Source organism: Ziziphus jujuba, chromosome 10 (assembly GCF_031755915.1).
Source record: "Ziziphus jujuba cultivar Dongzao chromosome 10, ASM3175591v1".
Classification (NCBI taxonomy): Eukaryota; Viridiplantae; Streptophyta; class Magnoliopsida; order Rosales; family Rhamnaceae; genus Ziziphus; species Ziziphus jujuba.
The window spans coordinates 21693060-21710063 of record NC_083388.1 but is presented as its reverse complement, the minus strand read 5'-3'; the positions used below and the strand labels follow the sequence as shown (position 1 = coordinate 21710063).

General features: G+C 36.7%; 1 protein-coding gene across 1 annotated transcript; it reads left to right on the top strand.

Annotated features, from left to right (window-relative positions):
* Positions 1-16187, top strand: LOC107411931 (DNA polymerase zeta catalytic subunit). The gene is given in 29 exon segments (XM_048467828.2): positions 1-224; positions 521-603; positions 719-776; positions 1127-1176; positions 1295-1401; positions 1540-1582; positions 1740-1808; positions 1929-2057; positions 2184-2355; positions 2454-2545; positions 2648-3076; positions 3395-4748; positions 4854-5081; positions 5161-5211; positions 5303-5676; positions 6100-6242; positions 6459-7050; positions 7358-7504; positions 8263-8538; positions 9305-9412; positions 9628-9833; positions 10108-10411; positions 10638-11255; positions 11463-11621; positions 12353-13083; positions 13330-13447; positions 13587-13936; positions 14328-14426; positions 14614-16187. Coding segments are annotated over 29 exon segments (8595 nt in total). The 5' UTR covers positions 1-124; the 3' UTR covers positions 16019-16187.
* Positions 16188-17004: the final 817 nt, after the last annotated feature.

Genomic DNA, 17004 nt, shown 5'->3' with positions numbered 1-17004 from the left:
CGCCGACTCCGTTGCGCGAAAATAAAGCTTCCTGTAATCCCTTCCCGCTTCCAAAATCCGAACATCTTTTTTTCTTCGACCTCATAAATTTCCGAGTACATTTACGTAAATTCAAATAATTCCGATGGCAGATTCCAACATCTTCAGTGTCCGGATAGTCTCCATCGACTACTACATGGCGCCGCCGATCCCGGGCCTCGATGTCTCTTACAGTGGCTTCCATGGTACGAAGCTTAGACTTCCCCAATCGATGCCATTTTGACGGTCTTTTTGAACTCGCTTCTGACTGAATTTCTTTATTGTTTGAATTATTATTATTATTTTTTCGGTCTCTGCAGTCACATAGAGGGTTTAGGGTTTAGTCTTCATGATTGGAATTTGGTAGTTCATTTTCTTCAAAAAAATGCGTGAATGCTAAACTGGCTTAATTTTCTGAGAAATTAAACATGGTGTGTCGGTGTTTATATATGAATTTTTTTTTCTTAAAATTCTTCTTTTTTTTTTTTGAAATGTTATATAGGTGGAATGGTGAATGAGGTTCCGGTTATAAGGGTATACGGGTCGACTCCAGCGGGTCAGAAAACTTGCTTGCACATTCACCAAGTAAGTTTATTTCTAGTTGTTTAGTATTTTGTCGAGAAATTCGAACAATTATATAGAATTTTCAAGAATAAGATTATTTTAAGTAGTTTGTTGTGTGGTTCTGTTTCTATGGCAGGTCTTACCATATTTGTATGTGCCATGTTCCGATATTCCAATTCAACCTAACCAAGAAGGTACACAGAATTTTATAAAAAGCAATTTGCAGAAAAAGAAAAGAAATTTTTTTTGAGATAGATGTTTGAGTTAGGAGGATTTGGGGGGACTTTTACTTGGTTAAAATTGTAAATTTATTTGTTTTTACTGTTGTGTCACTACATTTCTCTAACGGATATAGTATGTGACTTAACTGTAATGTTGTTAATTGGCCAAGGTATGTAAATGATTGAAACCCATTGTAATATCCTTGTGTTAGCTCCTTTCATCAATGTTATTTCAGTCTTTTAGGTGCAAATTTCTTTTCTTGAAAAATTTTGGTTGATGGATGAAATACTTTGTTGGCTTTATTTTGTTCTTTATTCCATAGGTGGTTCATACACACATGACATATCTCTAGCTATGGAGAAAGCTTTGAAGGTATGCTTCATTGTGGATGATTAGGTTCTTTACATAGATTCGGTGTTTAATCACTTAGTTATTAGTATGAATTGTACTCGAGCTATGTGTGTTTAGCACTATGGTTAAAACCTTACAGCTTAAGAGTAATTTGAAGCGGCAACATGTCCATGGCTGCAGCCTTGTCCGAGCAAAGAAATTTTACGGTTACCATTCATCAGAGGAGCTGTTTGTGAAGATTTACTTGTATCCTAATATTCTCTCTTTGTGAAGATATACTTGTATCCTAACATTCTCTCTCTCTCTCTCTCTCTCTCTCTCTCTCTCTCTCTCTCTCCTGTGACTTGAGGAATATGTTGCTGGACACCTTGACAAGAATTTAAGCTATTACCCACATGATGTCACTCGTGCTGCCAATCTTCTTCTGGTTTGGTTCTCAAACATCTCATTCTTTTTCTTTAATAATTTTTTGTTGAGTTTTTATTTTATTTTTATTTATTTTTTTAACTTTTCATATATGTTATATATATTTGAAGTTTTCTTTGTTAATAAATGAATATCACAAAGCAATACTTGCTTTTCAGGGTGGAGCAGTTCTTGATAAATGTCTACAGCCTCATGAATCGCACATTCCTTTCATTCTCCAATTTATGGTAAATAGTCATTCTATTATGTTTTTATTTTGTGCATGTGTGTGTTATTTTGGATGAATTTTCAATTAATGTAACTTACTTGATTTGCGTCAATATGATCTGAGCTCCTCCTGTTGGTAGATTGACTACAACTTGTATGGGATGAGTCACCTGCATCTGTCTAAGATGAAGTTCCGTCATCCAGTACCAGATGCTTTTTCCCCAAGGAAATTCTTTAATGGACAATCTTGCACGGCTGCTGATTTCCAGGTCAATCCCATCTCTTGTTTATAGTGGATTCTTTGATGGGCCTTATCACTATTTTTGCTTTTTATCATTGTTTTTGTAATGCATTAAATGCATCTTTGATATTTTCTTTTTTGATTTTTGTATTAGGCAGATTTAAGTGATGGTTCATCTTCTGGTTTACCAGTTTGGATATCTTCCACCATTCCTGCTAATTGGTTGTGGCCTTCTCCAAGTGAATTTGATGCATCATCAAATTTTGGTGTTAACTGTGCCACACGTCAAAGTGTTTGTCAGCTTGAAGGGGATGCTACTGTGGATGGTTTGTTTAGCTTCCAAGTTATGGCACAGATTTGGTGCATCTTTGCTATAATTCTGTAATTTTTTCTTTAAAAGTAATTACTATTTATGGTTTTGCAGAGATTCTTAACCAGCAGTTTAAAATGTATACATCCCTATCTCAAACCCATTCAGATGTTAAAATGGTTCAGTCACTTGTACCAATTTGGGAGGTTTGCTGTCAATACATTCATTTGCTATTGTACAATTATTAGTTTTTAACTTTCACTTCTTTTGACTGATTGTTCTTTTTTATATCTTTTGTGAGCTATTAGGAGGAGTATGAAAGGTCAGGAATGCATGAGATGGCAATATCTTCTGATCCTAGCAAACCACCACCAGGAGATGTCTTAAAAACTTTCTCGCTTGGTTTAGAATTTGAGAATAAACTTATTGAGTTACAAAGTGAACCAGAAAGTTCATTGTATTTAACTCCATCAGAGAAAGATTTGAAGTATATGCAGAGTGTGTCATCTTCAGTGGATCAAAGAAATATGCTTGGACTTCGAAGAGATAGTCCTAAATGCAAAGATAGTGAGCATTCAGAGTGTTCTAAAGAACGAGAAGTAATTCAGTGTTTGTCACCAGACTCACGGCATGCTTCTAAATGTGAAGAGGATGGTACGGTACCTACTAAAGAGATGGATGCATGTGCCAAACTATCACTGGATGCATCTCAAATGATTGAGACATTAGAAATGAAGGTTCTGTGATTATAAATTTATATTTCTTTCATTATTTATAAATTTGTCCTCCCCTTTTGACTTCGATTACCTGTAGTTAGTTGATGTTTGTTTGATTTAAATTTGTCAATTGTTTCGGTTGTATGTTGAAAACTTTGTTCTTTATGGTGTTTGTGAACATGTAATTTTTTATTGATGGCTCATGTGTGAAGAATTTGAAATTTTGCTAGGGTTGTAAGAGTGAGCACAATGCTGCCTTCTGTTGTTTGTACTCTTATGCTATTTGGTTAGAATAGGTTCTCCAAATATACTCATGCCTATGGTCCACTTGCTTTTCAGGATGCAAAAGAAACCCTGGGTCTTCTAAGGTGGCTTGCCTCTTCTGAGGCTGCTGATGATATAAATTCTGATGATGAGCTTGTTCGTGAAACCATTCTAAGTCCTTTGTTGCCTGCAACAACCATTGAAAAAGTGTTGGAGAAAGCTAATATGGACCTTGAGAGTGAGTCCCAAAAGGAATGTCAGGACATACTTGATTCAATTGATGATTTAATTAACTTTGAGGACTTGAAGGAAGAATCATATCCCTCTAACCAAAATCATTCTCCTAACGCCTCATCTGAGAAAATGATTCCCCAAGTAGATGGTGCTGGAGATGACATACCCTTAACTCCTTGTGCTGGAACAACTGGAAATTCTTCTGAAATGGAATTGGAGACTAAATTTGGTAGGACTTCTGGACACCGATTGTCAAAGGATGCTGGAACAAGCTTTAATCATAAGCGCAAAAGGAAAAAAGTATTATGGGGTTCTTTACCTTTGTCTGCCCAAGAGTTGATGAATGACAGAGAAGCTGTCAGTTTTTGTGGTGACACTAAGGACGTTGTTAGTAGAAGTTCCTTCTCTGAAAAGGCAGTGGGAAAGGATGAAGATGCTTCAATGAAAGATGCAAATACTGATGTTTGTGATATAAAGGACACTACTACATTGATTGGTTGCTCTGTGAGAGACTTAATGAGGAGAAAGCGGTTCTACAAAGTTGAGGCAGTTGAATGTGGCTCTCAGGGGGTTAATAATGATATTTTGGAGGGGGAACAAAAAGAAGATGTAAATATTTGCCCAAGACACTTAGATTTTAAGAGGCTTCATGTTGGTGAGCTTGATGGGAGGACAAATGAGTCTTTTGACAACAGTCTATCATTATCTGACAAGCAGTTTGTCGTTAAAACTGATTTGGGCTGTGCACCATGTGGTAAATTTGAATGTTTGTCTAGCAGTGGCAACTCATTAGATGCTAGTGCGTTAGGCAATGGAAAATTTAATTCTTTTATGAGCAATAATGATGATGGCATAAGAGACATCACCCAGTCTTGGCTTTCTACTTCAAGCTGTTTGCAAAGTGCTATGGAGTTTGAAATGTCTTGTAAAGATGGTGATATAAAAAGCAGTCTTGAAGGCCAACCTTCTAGAGGATGGATACATGAATTGTCTACGGAGAAACCTGCAGGCATCAATGCCACTGCTGAAATGATTGTTTTTAATGATGGACAAAGCCAGGGAGGGGAAGCATCCATGGTCTGCAAATCTGATACAGAAGATAAGAACTTAATTATGTTGGCCTTCTGCAAGGAACCCCCTATAGCAGATTGGACAGATAGAACATCTGAAATATCTGTTGGTCATACAAGCTCAGGTTTTTACAATTTTGTCTTTGATTTTTGGTTTTGGCAATGATTTTGTCTTTCAGTGTCTGCGTCTGCAAATAATTGCTGACTGAACAAATTTTTCTTTATTCAAGGGAGAAGTTTGCATGATTTTCTCCCATATTTTGTGGGAAGTGCCCAAGAAGAGAAAGAAATCCAGAACAAGTGCATGAGAGCTAGCAATTCTAGTTCTCATCAAGAAGCTGTTCTTGGTGTCCCTACTCACTATCAGAATGATGGCTCTCACTTGTATTTGTTGACACCTGCAATTTCACCTCCTTCTGCAGGGAATGTAAAGAGATGGCTGTCAAGTGATGGCAAAGGTATTAGCCAGAATTTCTAGTGTTTAACCTTTTGCTCTCAGGAATTTCTAATCGCTATGCTTGGCATGTGGGCTTCTAGGTACCTCTGCAGAAGGCAATGTAGCATTATCAGAACCTTCATCTCAGAAAGGTTAAACATTTAAATGCTTTCCTCTGGCAGGATAAAATTTGCATTTGAAAAAATTAGAAACTTCTTATCGAGGAATTGTAAATCATTGCAGGATCCTTTAGCAGTGTTGCTCACTCACAAAGTCCATTGCTTGATGATGGTGAGAAGTCATCGCCTGAATATGATTCTACAGTTCATGTGCAGCATAATATGGTGCAAGGTTCACAAGATAACTGCGAAAAAGTTGATGAAGATAACTGCGAAAAAGTTGATGCAGTAATCAACCCTTTCTATAATGAAGTGACTGAAACACTGCAGGGAGAAGGAAATGATGCAAAAGCTAAAGCATCTTCTTATTTCTCAGAAGACATATCTCAGATTTCAGGGCCAGATGGGAGATCAAAACCTACTCCTCTTAGTCAAATTGGATTTCGGGACCCTGCAAGTATTGGTGGTGGGCAGCAGCTGACATCGTTAAGTATAGAGGTATATGAAATTTTAAATAAGTTATGATATTGTTTCTTAGTGCTTTTGATATTTTCTGTTTGATGCAGGAACTTATGTTCTTAATTTATTATTTAAAAATTTAGTGCATTGAAATGTAACTCCACTGGTGATCTTGTTATCCTTTTATGCTCTACTTTCTGAAATTATTATTATTATGATTATATATGGGAATTCTTTTGCATCTACTTCTTTTATGAGAAGGTGGCTAGTATTATTTGTGCTTCAAATTTATTGGGAAAAAAATTATGTGCATGAGTTTTCGTGTCCAATTTGATGTCACTTGTTCCTTGAATACTTATCTTTTAATTGTTTAAGTTTCAAGGTTTTTGAAAAATTAACTGTCTCAAATAGTTGGGTGCATTTTGGATTTGATCTGAACTTGAATGCAACATTGGGCAATAGGTTCAAGCAGAGTCAAGAGGAGGTCTCCAACCTGATCCTCGAATTGATGCCGTCAATATTATAGCTCTTGCGATTCAGAATGATTCTGATTCTATTGTAGAAGTTTATGTGCTTCTGCGTAGTAAATCTGAAAGTTGTCAAAGGTAGGATTATTATCATGTAATGCACTTTCTTTTTCTGATTGTAATGGATGTAATGCCACAACCTATCAGAACTAAATCTTATAATTAATGGATAACAAGGAGAACCTTGAAAAATATTTTAAATTATAATTATTAGCAGCTTTAGCTTGCTTTGAATCATTTGTGGAGAGTGGAGATTATAATGCTACTTTTGATCTTTATCTTTTTCTATTGCAGGAGTCTTGATGGAATTTCTGGCTCTAACATGTTGATTTTTTACGAAGAGAAGTGCTTATTCGATCACTTCAGGAAAATCATATGTTCAGTTGACCCAGATATTTTAATGGGTTGGGATATTCAAGGTGGTTCTCTTGGGTTTTTGGCAGAAAGGGCTTCGCATCTTGGCTTAGGTTTACTTAATAATATATCCCGGACACCATCTGAAACCAAGATGGCTGCTGGAGATTCAGAAATACCTGAAAAGGGCTTGTTAGATAATATATTTCCTGAGTCAGTTATTGCTGATTCTGTTATGATAGAAGATACAATAATCGAGGATGAATGGGGGCGAACCCATGCCAGTGGTATCCATGTTGGTGGTAGAATTGTCCTTAACATCTGGCGACTGATGCGTGGTGAAATTAAGCTCAATATTTACACCATTGAAGCTGTTGCTCATGCTGTGTTAAGACGAAAAATTCCTTATATTCATCATAAAGTACTGACAAGATGGTTTTCTAGTGGTCCCGGACAAGCAAGATATCGATGCATTGAGTACTTGAAAGAGAGAGCGAAATTGAACCTTGAGATAATGAATCAACTTGATATGGTATGACAGACTACTGATTGTAGCATTGTCTGTTCATATAGGTTTGCATGCTTCATTAAGTAGTATTGTGTTTCATGCAATATCTGAAAGATTGATTTTTGGTTGCAAGCGTATATTGGCTGAATGATGTCCTTATAACCTGTACTTTGGTTGCTATAAGCCAATAATCACTTCTACCATTACTTTTTCCTCTTCTTTTATTTATTTATTTGTTTTTTCCTTCGGTCAATTAATATAGTGTACATGAACTCTCAATTTCTCTATCTCTGTCTGTCATATGAATTATATCGTCCGTATGCCTCTGCAGATAAACCGAACATCAGAACTTGCACGTGTGTTTGGCATCGACTTTTTTTCAGTTCTTTCCCGAGGTTCACAATACCGTGTTGAGTCTATGTACCTGAGATTGGCACATACTCAGAACTATCTTGCTATTTCCCCTGGGAATCAACAGGTCTATACTGAATCACTCATTTTCCTAAATGATATGTGATGGTGTGTGCTATCATATTGTTGCTTTTCCAGCTTGTATAATTTCCTTTCTGTGTTATATCAAAATTGCTAGAATACATGGCTTTTGCACAACATTGGAGAATTATAACTCTTAAGCTTATTCAATTTTTGTTTATTTGGCATCTTTTGATTCAAAATCTCTTCTGAGTTTTTAGTTTTAATACTTGGCCATTTAGTATTTGGCTGCTTGAGAATATTTAGTCTGATTGTATCTATGTTTATATTTTAGATCTTTCTTTGTGCTTCTGGCTTTTGAATATGCATAATATGCTTCATTGATGTTGACTGGTAGTCTCAGAATATATATCAACTTTATCTTGGTAGTGTCATTGTCGACCAATTTAGTGCCTATGTACAATGCATATTTCATTTAATATATATCGTATTCCTTTTCCTTATATTAATTTCCATCTGTTAGGAGCATTGAGAAGGCAGTTTTATATGTTTTATTTGAATGCCACTTGGCCATTACACTCAATTTATTCATTTAATATCTTGTTCATTCTGCATTTTCACTTTTGTCCTTAACAAATTGTTCAGAATTTCTGGTCAGTATAAAAATTAAAGATCTTTAATGCCTAAAGAACATTGCCTGCTTATAGTTATCTTTGACTTGTCAAGTATGAATGTGTTTACTTAATTAATGCACTAATAAATCTTGTGAATGGTTAGATAACAACTCAAACTTATATTACGTAGGTTGCTTCTCAACCTGCAATGGAGTGCTTGCCTCTTGTGATGGAACCAGAGTCTGGTTTCTATGCAGATCCTGTAGTTGTTTTGGATTTTCAGTCTCTTTATCCATCAATGATAATTGCATATAACCTTTGCTATTCTACATGCCTTGGGAAAGTTATACCTTCAAAGCCAAATACACTTGGGATTAGTTCATTTTCACCAGATCCACGTGTTCTGCTGGACTTAAAAGATCAAATATTGCTTACTCCAAATGGCGTTATGTATGTACCATCAAAGGTAATTCTTCCAAATTGTCTTTCTTTAAATATTTCTTCATCCACCCACCTTATTATATTTTAAACATCTAATGGATAGAATATTCCAAGTATTGGCCTCCTTAAAAGAGGGCATCACCTAGCATTTTAAGCATGTAATTTGTCAAAGGCTTTGAAGACAGCACGTTTGGTTGATCTGAACAAACATGCTGGTACTGGCTAAATAATCTACTGTATTAGTTGATTTGGATTTTTAAACTTGTTCAAAGAAATTGTAGTTTAAATCTCACACATTTAGTGAATAATGACCGAGTAACTATTAATATATTTCAATAGTTGCATTTTTCTTATTCTGTTTTCTTTGGGCATTGAAGAATCTAGCACATAATTAGGGGGAAAAGGATCAGGCTTCCTTTCTGTTAGTTTCTTTTCTTTATTGGGAATTTTGCATTAGGGTGTGCAGCTACTACCATGTTCTACAGAGGTGGAAGTAAATCCTGTTGCATAGATCATTGAGTGTCTAGAAGAACTCACATAGAGGAATTAAATCCTGTACAAGTAGATCAAGCAGAGGATGCTCATTTCCCCTTCCCCAAGGCCCAATAAATGAATGAACTATATGAACGAACCCAATAAATTTTCTATACCTCAAAAATCTTAAATCAATTCAATGCCACAACCTCCTTGTTCAACATATTTCTTATGTGAGAATATGCATGCATAACACAATAGGGATAGAGAGAGACAGAGGCAGAGACAAATCTAATACTGTTCATGATGTCATACAGGTTCGTAAAGGTGTACTTCCCCGCTTGTTGGAGGAAATATTATCCACTAGAATAATGGTGAAACAAGCAATGAAAAAGCTGTCTCCTTCGCAGCAAGTTCTTCTTAAGGTATGCCTATTCTAGAATTGCACTTGCTCTGGTTCTTTTGTAATGTTGTTGGTACATGCAGTGTCGAGGTAGGTTCGTGTATGGTTCTATCTGAATTACTGCTTTTAGAATGCAGTAGCATCATTTAAAATGTTGTGATTTTTGTGTGGACAGTGTCATCCAACTATATAAAGGCTTCATCATTAAATTTTACTATGTGTAATATTTTGTTTCAGATATTCAATGCCAGACAGCTTGCTTTGAAGTTGATAGCAAATGTAACATATGGCTATACAGCCGCTGGATTTAGTGGCCGCATGCCTTGTGCAGAGCTGGCAGACAGTATTGTTCAGTGTGGTCGTAGTACATTGGAAAAGGCTATTTCATATGTAAATGCACAGGAAAGATGGAAGGCTAAAGTTATTTATGGTGACACTGACAGGTATGCATTTTTATTTCTGGTAATAAAGTAATAAATAGGGTAAACTATAGTTGTCAACATTAAGTGGTCATTATTGTTTTCCCTTTTCATTTGTTTGTCATTCTTCATGTTTTCTGTTCAAATGTTAATTATAGGTTGTCGTGTTAGTGCATATGAAATTGAAAATCAGTTTACTTCAAAGTTGAGCTCTTGTCTGTTGTGATTGATATCACCTTTTTCTCATTCTCCCCATGTGTTTGAGATTTGATGGATAAAATGGCTTCATTTTATGCAGCATGTTTGTCCTCCTAAAGGGACGTAATGTTGAAGATTCATTCCGAATTGGGCATGAGATTGCATCAGAAATCACTGCAATGAATCCAAATCCAGTTGTTTTGAAAATGGAGAAAGTTTATCACCCATGCTTCCTCCTTACTAAGAAGCGATATGTTGGTTACAGTTATGAAAAGCCTAAACAAAGTAAACCTGTTTTTGATGCAAAAGGTATTGAGACAGTTCGTAGAGATACATGTGGTGCTGTTGCCAAAACAATGGAGCAGTCATTAAGACTTTTTTTTGAACATCAGGACATTTCTGAGGTACAAGTACATGCACCAATGCTTCTTCTTTGTGCATTGCATATGATAATTCACTGAAACATGTTTTTTTTCATTAATGAAACTGGAAAAAAAAAAAAAAAAAAAAAAAAAGAAAGAAAGAAGAAGAAGAAGAAGAAAAGTCATACTCATATTGCATTGTTCTGGCGTCTCTTTTTCATGGATAATTTTTATGATCTGGGTGATCGCCTTCGTCTATTGTTTTCAGGTTAAGGCATATTTGCAGCGCCAGTGGAAGCGGATCCTATCGGGAAGGATTTCTCTTCAGGATTTTGTTTTTGCAAAGGAGGTTCGCCTGGGCACCTACAGTACAAGGGCTACTTCATCACTCCCACCAGCTGCAATTGTGGCCACTAAAGCGATGAGAATTGATCCAAGGGCAGAACCACGTTATGCGGAACGAGTGCCTTATGTTGTAATCCATGGAGAACCTGGGGCTCGCCTGGTTGATATGGTTGTGGATCCACTGGAACTCTTGGCTATTGGTTCACCCTATAGATTAAATGATATATATTACATTAACAAGCAGATAATCCCAGCTTTACAGCGGGTGTTTGGGCTTGTTGGAGCTGACTTGAACAAGTGGTTTTTGGAGATGCCCCGCCCAATACGGGAGGCCTTTGCGAAGCGACCCTTTAATGCTACAAATCCACACCGAACCCGAATTGATTTTTATTATCTCTCAAAACATTGTATCTTATGTGGTGAGTTGGTCCAGGCATCATCCCACCTTTGCATTGAATGTTCCCGAAACAGAGCTGCTGCTGCAACAGCTATTGTTGGAAGAACTTCAAAACTGGAAAGAGAGATGCAACACCTTGCTGCTGTAAGTACCGTGACCAATCTTCATCAATTATCATTTTCGTTATGTTTGCTTTAGCACATCATTGCCTTATTTGTTTTCTCTTTGTTTTTCTTCACCAGACTTCTCATGGCTAACAGTCCAATTAAACGAGTCTCTATCTTTCTCTATCTCATATGACTTTTGTGCTTTGTTATGATATTGGTCTGAAAATTATAAGATGGCATGCAGATATGTAGACATTGTGGAGGAGGGGACTGGATTCTGGAAAGTGGTGTGAAATGCACTTCCCTTGCATGCTCAGTGTTTTACGAGAGGTGCAAGGTTCAGAAAGAATTACGAGGTCTTGCTTCTGTTGCTACGGAAAGTGGTTTCTACCCAAAATGCATGGTCGAATGGTTTTAAACTTGCTTTACACTTGCACATGAGATGACGGATGCTTCATGCTTTTGGCTGCTGGACTGCACTGCACATACACAGCTCCTCGGTCATGTATATACATATATATGTATATATATATATATATATATGTATATATATATATATATATATATATATTTTTTTTTTTTATCATCAAATATCTAAAAAAAGAATTTTTTTTTTTTTTTTTTTTGGTTGGCGCCCAACCAACAATGTTGTATATAAATTTATAATATTATCTTTATCTGAATTTTATGTAATTATATGTATGTCTCTCATAACTCTGAAAATTCAAAAGTTAATATAAATTTCCAATCATATTTGGAATATTGCTGATTGTCGAACTGTAATTTTCACATATTGTAGTTCAAATGGTAGTGTGAATGCTATATCTAATTCAACCTTTTTTCAGCAAAAAATAAAAAAATAAAAAAAATAAATCAACCTTTTTTGATCATATCATGTATTATATTTATGTGTTTAACATGCCATATCTTAGGCCGGTTTCGTGACTTACCATCTCACGGGCCTAAATCAAAAGTACCAACTCCAAAGTGTACAAGGTAAACAAAAGGGGCCCACAAAATTTGTCCAAGAACGAAGGCCCGCTATCACCATGTCGATTGACCATTTTCTACTCAGATGCCCCGAAGGGTTTAAGCTGTGTCCTGTAGCTCCCTCCCTCCATCATCTTTATGGAGGTTTTAGCTCCGCCATAGTCTCTCTCTCTCTCACTTTCCATTCTAATGGCGCAAACCCCATTTTCTCTCCTCCTCCTCAGACGTCTCTCTCTCCCAGCCTCCTCAAACCCTAAATCTTTTCCTTCTGTCTTTCACCTCCTCACCACCACGACCACTAAACGATTCTACTCCACTTCCCCAACACCAACTTCTTTTTCTTCTTCTTCCTCAGACACAAAACCCCAATCGTCCCTCTCTGCCCGCTTGAGCTTCGTCTTCGATCAAATCGATGCCATAGAGAAAGAACGCTCACAGAAGGACGAAACGCTCCAGCGAATCCGAGCTTGGCGCGAATCCAAGAAGGCCCAGCAGCAGCCGGACTCAGGGTTAGGTTTTGCCACTGATGCTACTGCTAAGGATTTGGATTCCAATTACACCACTTCGGCTTCGGCCATGGCTGATGCTAAGTCGAAACCGGTTGCCGAGTCTGATAGGAGGATGTTTGGGGTGAAGAATGAGGTGGAATTGGTGCATCCATGGCCGGAGTGGATCGAATTGATGGAAAGGTTAGTGCAGCAGAACTACTTCGATCACCGGAGGAAGGACGAGGACAAAATGGTCCAAGAATTGGGCTTTGATGCTGCCGTAGGTGCTACTACGGTTTCTGATGCCAGTGGTTTGGATTTTAAGGATTTTAAAACTGTTCAGACTGCCTGCCTCAATTTCGGAAAGGACCGTTTCGATATTATGAGGTTTGTGCTTTAAGTTTTTGCAATGATGGGGGTGGTGGTGATGTCATATTGATAGCTAGTGTTTTCTGTGGATGGTTCGCATGTAATTTATTTATGGTTTTTCTTTTTAAAAAAATGTTCGGAAATTTATGTTCAATAGTTGTCCTTAGTTAGATGGGTTGAATTATTGATTTTCCATTTCAGAGATGTGGGTAACATTGTTGCAAGTATTACCAATTTGTCTGAGTGCTGAGAGAATAATTTCAGGTCCTTATCGAGACAGGATATTCAAATCTTGGTGGGTTTTGGATGTGCAAGTGCTGACAAGAAGGTGGTTTTCTCTGCAAAATTGTTAAGGAAGCATGTTCACCTTGATGAAGGAGATGTGAGTTCTTGCTTCTTAATTGGTTACTGGTACTCATTACTTCAATTTGAATGGCCATAGATGGCTATTGATTATGAGTCCATTTTTTTTATTTTTATTTTATTTTATTTTTAATGGTGACTATTCATTCATGTGTCAGGTTTGTAGTACCTGCAGTTTGAGGAATTCCTGTGAGAGAGCATATTTGATAACTAACAAAGAGGATGAGGCACGAACTATAGATATTATGCGTGTTTTATTAGCTTACGGTTTTGATCCGAGTGATGAATCAGTCAATAAGTCTGTTCTGAAACAAAAATCTGTGAAGACTGTAGTCCGCAAGTTGCTTCATGAAGTTGTCAAGTTGAGTTCTGTACCAATAGATCCAAATCTTCCACCTCCTGTAATTAAAAAGCCTCCTCCGAAAGTGAAGCAGCCTCCTCCCCCTCCGAAGAAACGAGTTGGACGTGATGATATTGAGATGAAGAAGGGGGATTGGCTATGCCCTAAGTATGTTCTTCCTTTCTATCAGCTTTGTTTGATTATGGGATTTATCTTTCTTTTGTGATTATAATGAGCTGGAAAATTGCAGGGAATGCGTATGAGTTTTGTCTTACATTTTCTTTAGAAAACTATTTGTTTACTTAAATTCACTCCTTTAGCTTTCAGTATTATGGAATGACACTTTTGTACATCGTTCCCCTTTCTCTTTCTTCTGGTCTTCCAGAAATCTTCTTGTCTAGAAACCTATATAACCTGCTTGATACCAGTCTGATGACTTTTTTACCTCTTTGCTTTCATTGACATAATATGTACTCTTGGCTGACCAAGAGCTACCTTATTTAATTTTATTTCAGCTACTAATATTTTTCCTTTAATTTTCTTTGAATTTGGTTATCAGGTGTGACTTCATGAATTTTGCAAAGAACACTGTGTGCCTGCAATGTGATGCCAAACGTCCAAAGAGACAGCTGCTTCCAGGGGAATGGGAATGCCCCCAGTAAGATTCCACTCCCATGTTACTTTCTAGAATTCCCCCTTTTCTTGCTTATTTTCCTCTTTCGTTTTTTTTTTTTTCCTTTTTTTTTTAAAGTCCAAAGTACCCATTTTGAACTCTCTCTCTCTGTCTATATATATATATATATAGACATATTAATTATTCTCTATTGTTGGCTTCATTCTGGCAGGTGCAACTTCTTAAACTATAGGAGAAATACAGAATGTTTTCATTGTGAATGCAAGCGCCCACCTGATGAATTCATGGAAAACAAAATACAAGAAAAGCGACATGCTCCTATGATGAGGTTGGAGAGGGTGGCTAACCAGACAGATTTTTCTAATGCATGGAATTTTGACTTTGATGACAATGAATCAGACGGGGCAGATGTTGCTGCTTTTGAGTATGCAGATTCCTCAAAGGGAGAAAGTTCTCCTTTAGATAACCATGCTCAAGGAAATCTTGGGAGACCCGGATACGAATATAGTAAAGGTAGCAGGGTGCAGAGCGTTCATGATGAAGAATTTTCTGATACTGAATCTGGTAGACCTGGTACGGGATTTGATGATTTTGATGATGAAGAAGATGATATTGACAGCTATGAGCTAGACACTAGCAATAGAAATTCAGCATATAAGGTTTCTTCAATTGATTTTTCTGACTTAGAAGATGCTGAAAGCCATGACACTAATTTGCTTGCTCATCATAGAACAAAAACCCCATTTTACAGTAAGCAATCTAAGTCGACGCGTCAAAGGGCAGCATTCTCTGGCTCTGATGATGATGAACTTGATTTTGATTCTAACAAGGAACTTCCAGCGCACCCCAAATGGAAGTCCAGTCATGTTGCTGACCAAGGACCAAGAGGTAGAAATAGAGGTCGCACTGGTCCTTCTAAAGGATTAAGTTTTGGTTCTGATGATGAAGTTGGACTCTACTCTGATGTGGATGGTGATTCAGATGAGGATTTCAGATCCAAGAGAGGTAAGACTAATAAATTGGGTTCAGGGAGAAGGGATTTTGGCAGGAGAGGAACTTCTGATGTTGAAGATGATTTGTTTTCTGGTTCAGAATCAGAGAATGATGATAGGCATTCTCATAGAAATAAAATTAGAGGGAACAAAGCAGAATTCAGTAAAAGAGGTAACAATTCAAAAGGTCTTGGAAATCATAGCTTCACCAGGGAGACCAAATCCCGACCAAATGGGATGAAGGGTGGTGGAAGGAACTCTTTTGATGAAGATTATGATGGATTCTCACAAGGGCACCGTGGCAATAAGGGAGACAATTCTAAAGGTTTTGGCAATCGTAGCTTCCGCAGGGAGACAAATTCAAGACCAAATGGAATGAAGGGTGGTAGAAGGAACTCATTTGATGATGATGATTCTGATGGATTCTCACAGGGGCACCGTGGCAATAGAGGATTTAGAGGAGACCGTGATGCGCCGAGAATAATCAACAAAGGTGGTAATATGCAGAAGTTTAAGGGGCCTAGAAGAGAAGGATTTCAAGGTGCTAGGCACAAGGATTATGACAGAGACATGGATAGAGATTTTGGTGAGTTTAGAAACAGTAGACGCATTATTGAGAGATAGATCCGAGCCACTGTAATTTCACTATTTATTGATTCTTTTATACTACAAATGATGGCGAAAGATCCATAAAAATGAATACTGTCTATCGAGGTCAGAAAAGGAAGCCCCGGATAAACACAATGTACCAAGTTTGTAAAGAGATAAAGTTGTTCTCTGCTCAGTTTTTACCTTTTGGAAAAATGTTATAACTAGTTTTCTTGTTAATATATGGAACTAGGAAAAAAAAAAAAAAGAAGAGAAATTACGGCTGGTATATTTCCATATTATATGTCGCTCGGCTAAAAAACTTTTAAACTTTTTGAGGAGTAATAAACTGTATGAATATATACATATTGTACCGAATTAAATTAAATGACCCAATTTTTTTCATAGAACGCATGCCGCGGTGTACATCTCTTCGTTGCAAACTTGCGTAGTAAAGTATTTTATATTGCTAAAAGAAAATGTGGATGCTTCCTGTTTTGAGTTTTATAATAAAAATGGTATCTTGACAATTAGAATGGAATTCTACTTTTGTTGAAACCTGAATCATTCAATATAAATGTTTTCTGTTTTCTTGATGTGTATTGTTTTATATAATCTTTTATCTTATAAATAAACAATAAAAATGACAAAGTAGATAGTTTTAATAGCTGTGTATTTTTAGAAGCACCAATATCTCAATCTATGAACTGAATTCGAACTTTATCAACCAAAAAAAGAAAAAAAAAATTCAAAAAAATAATAATAAGTGTTTTAATATATTTATATTTTCTCGTAAATCACAAATTCCGAACACAATAACTGTGAAAAGGAAACGAGCCATGTTAAAATTTGAAGAAATATCATTTTAGTAGCAGTTATCACATGCATTTCAAAGGGAAACCGCTATAAATTTCAAGTATTTACAAAAAGCGCATCAGACCAAAGGACCTAACTGAAATTTGAGAAAATACAGGGTCCGTTTTAAAATTTTCTTCTCATCCAATATTTTCAAATCGAATCCG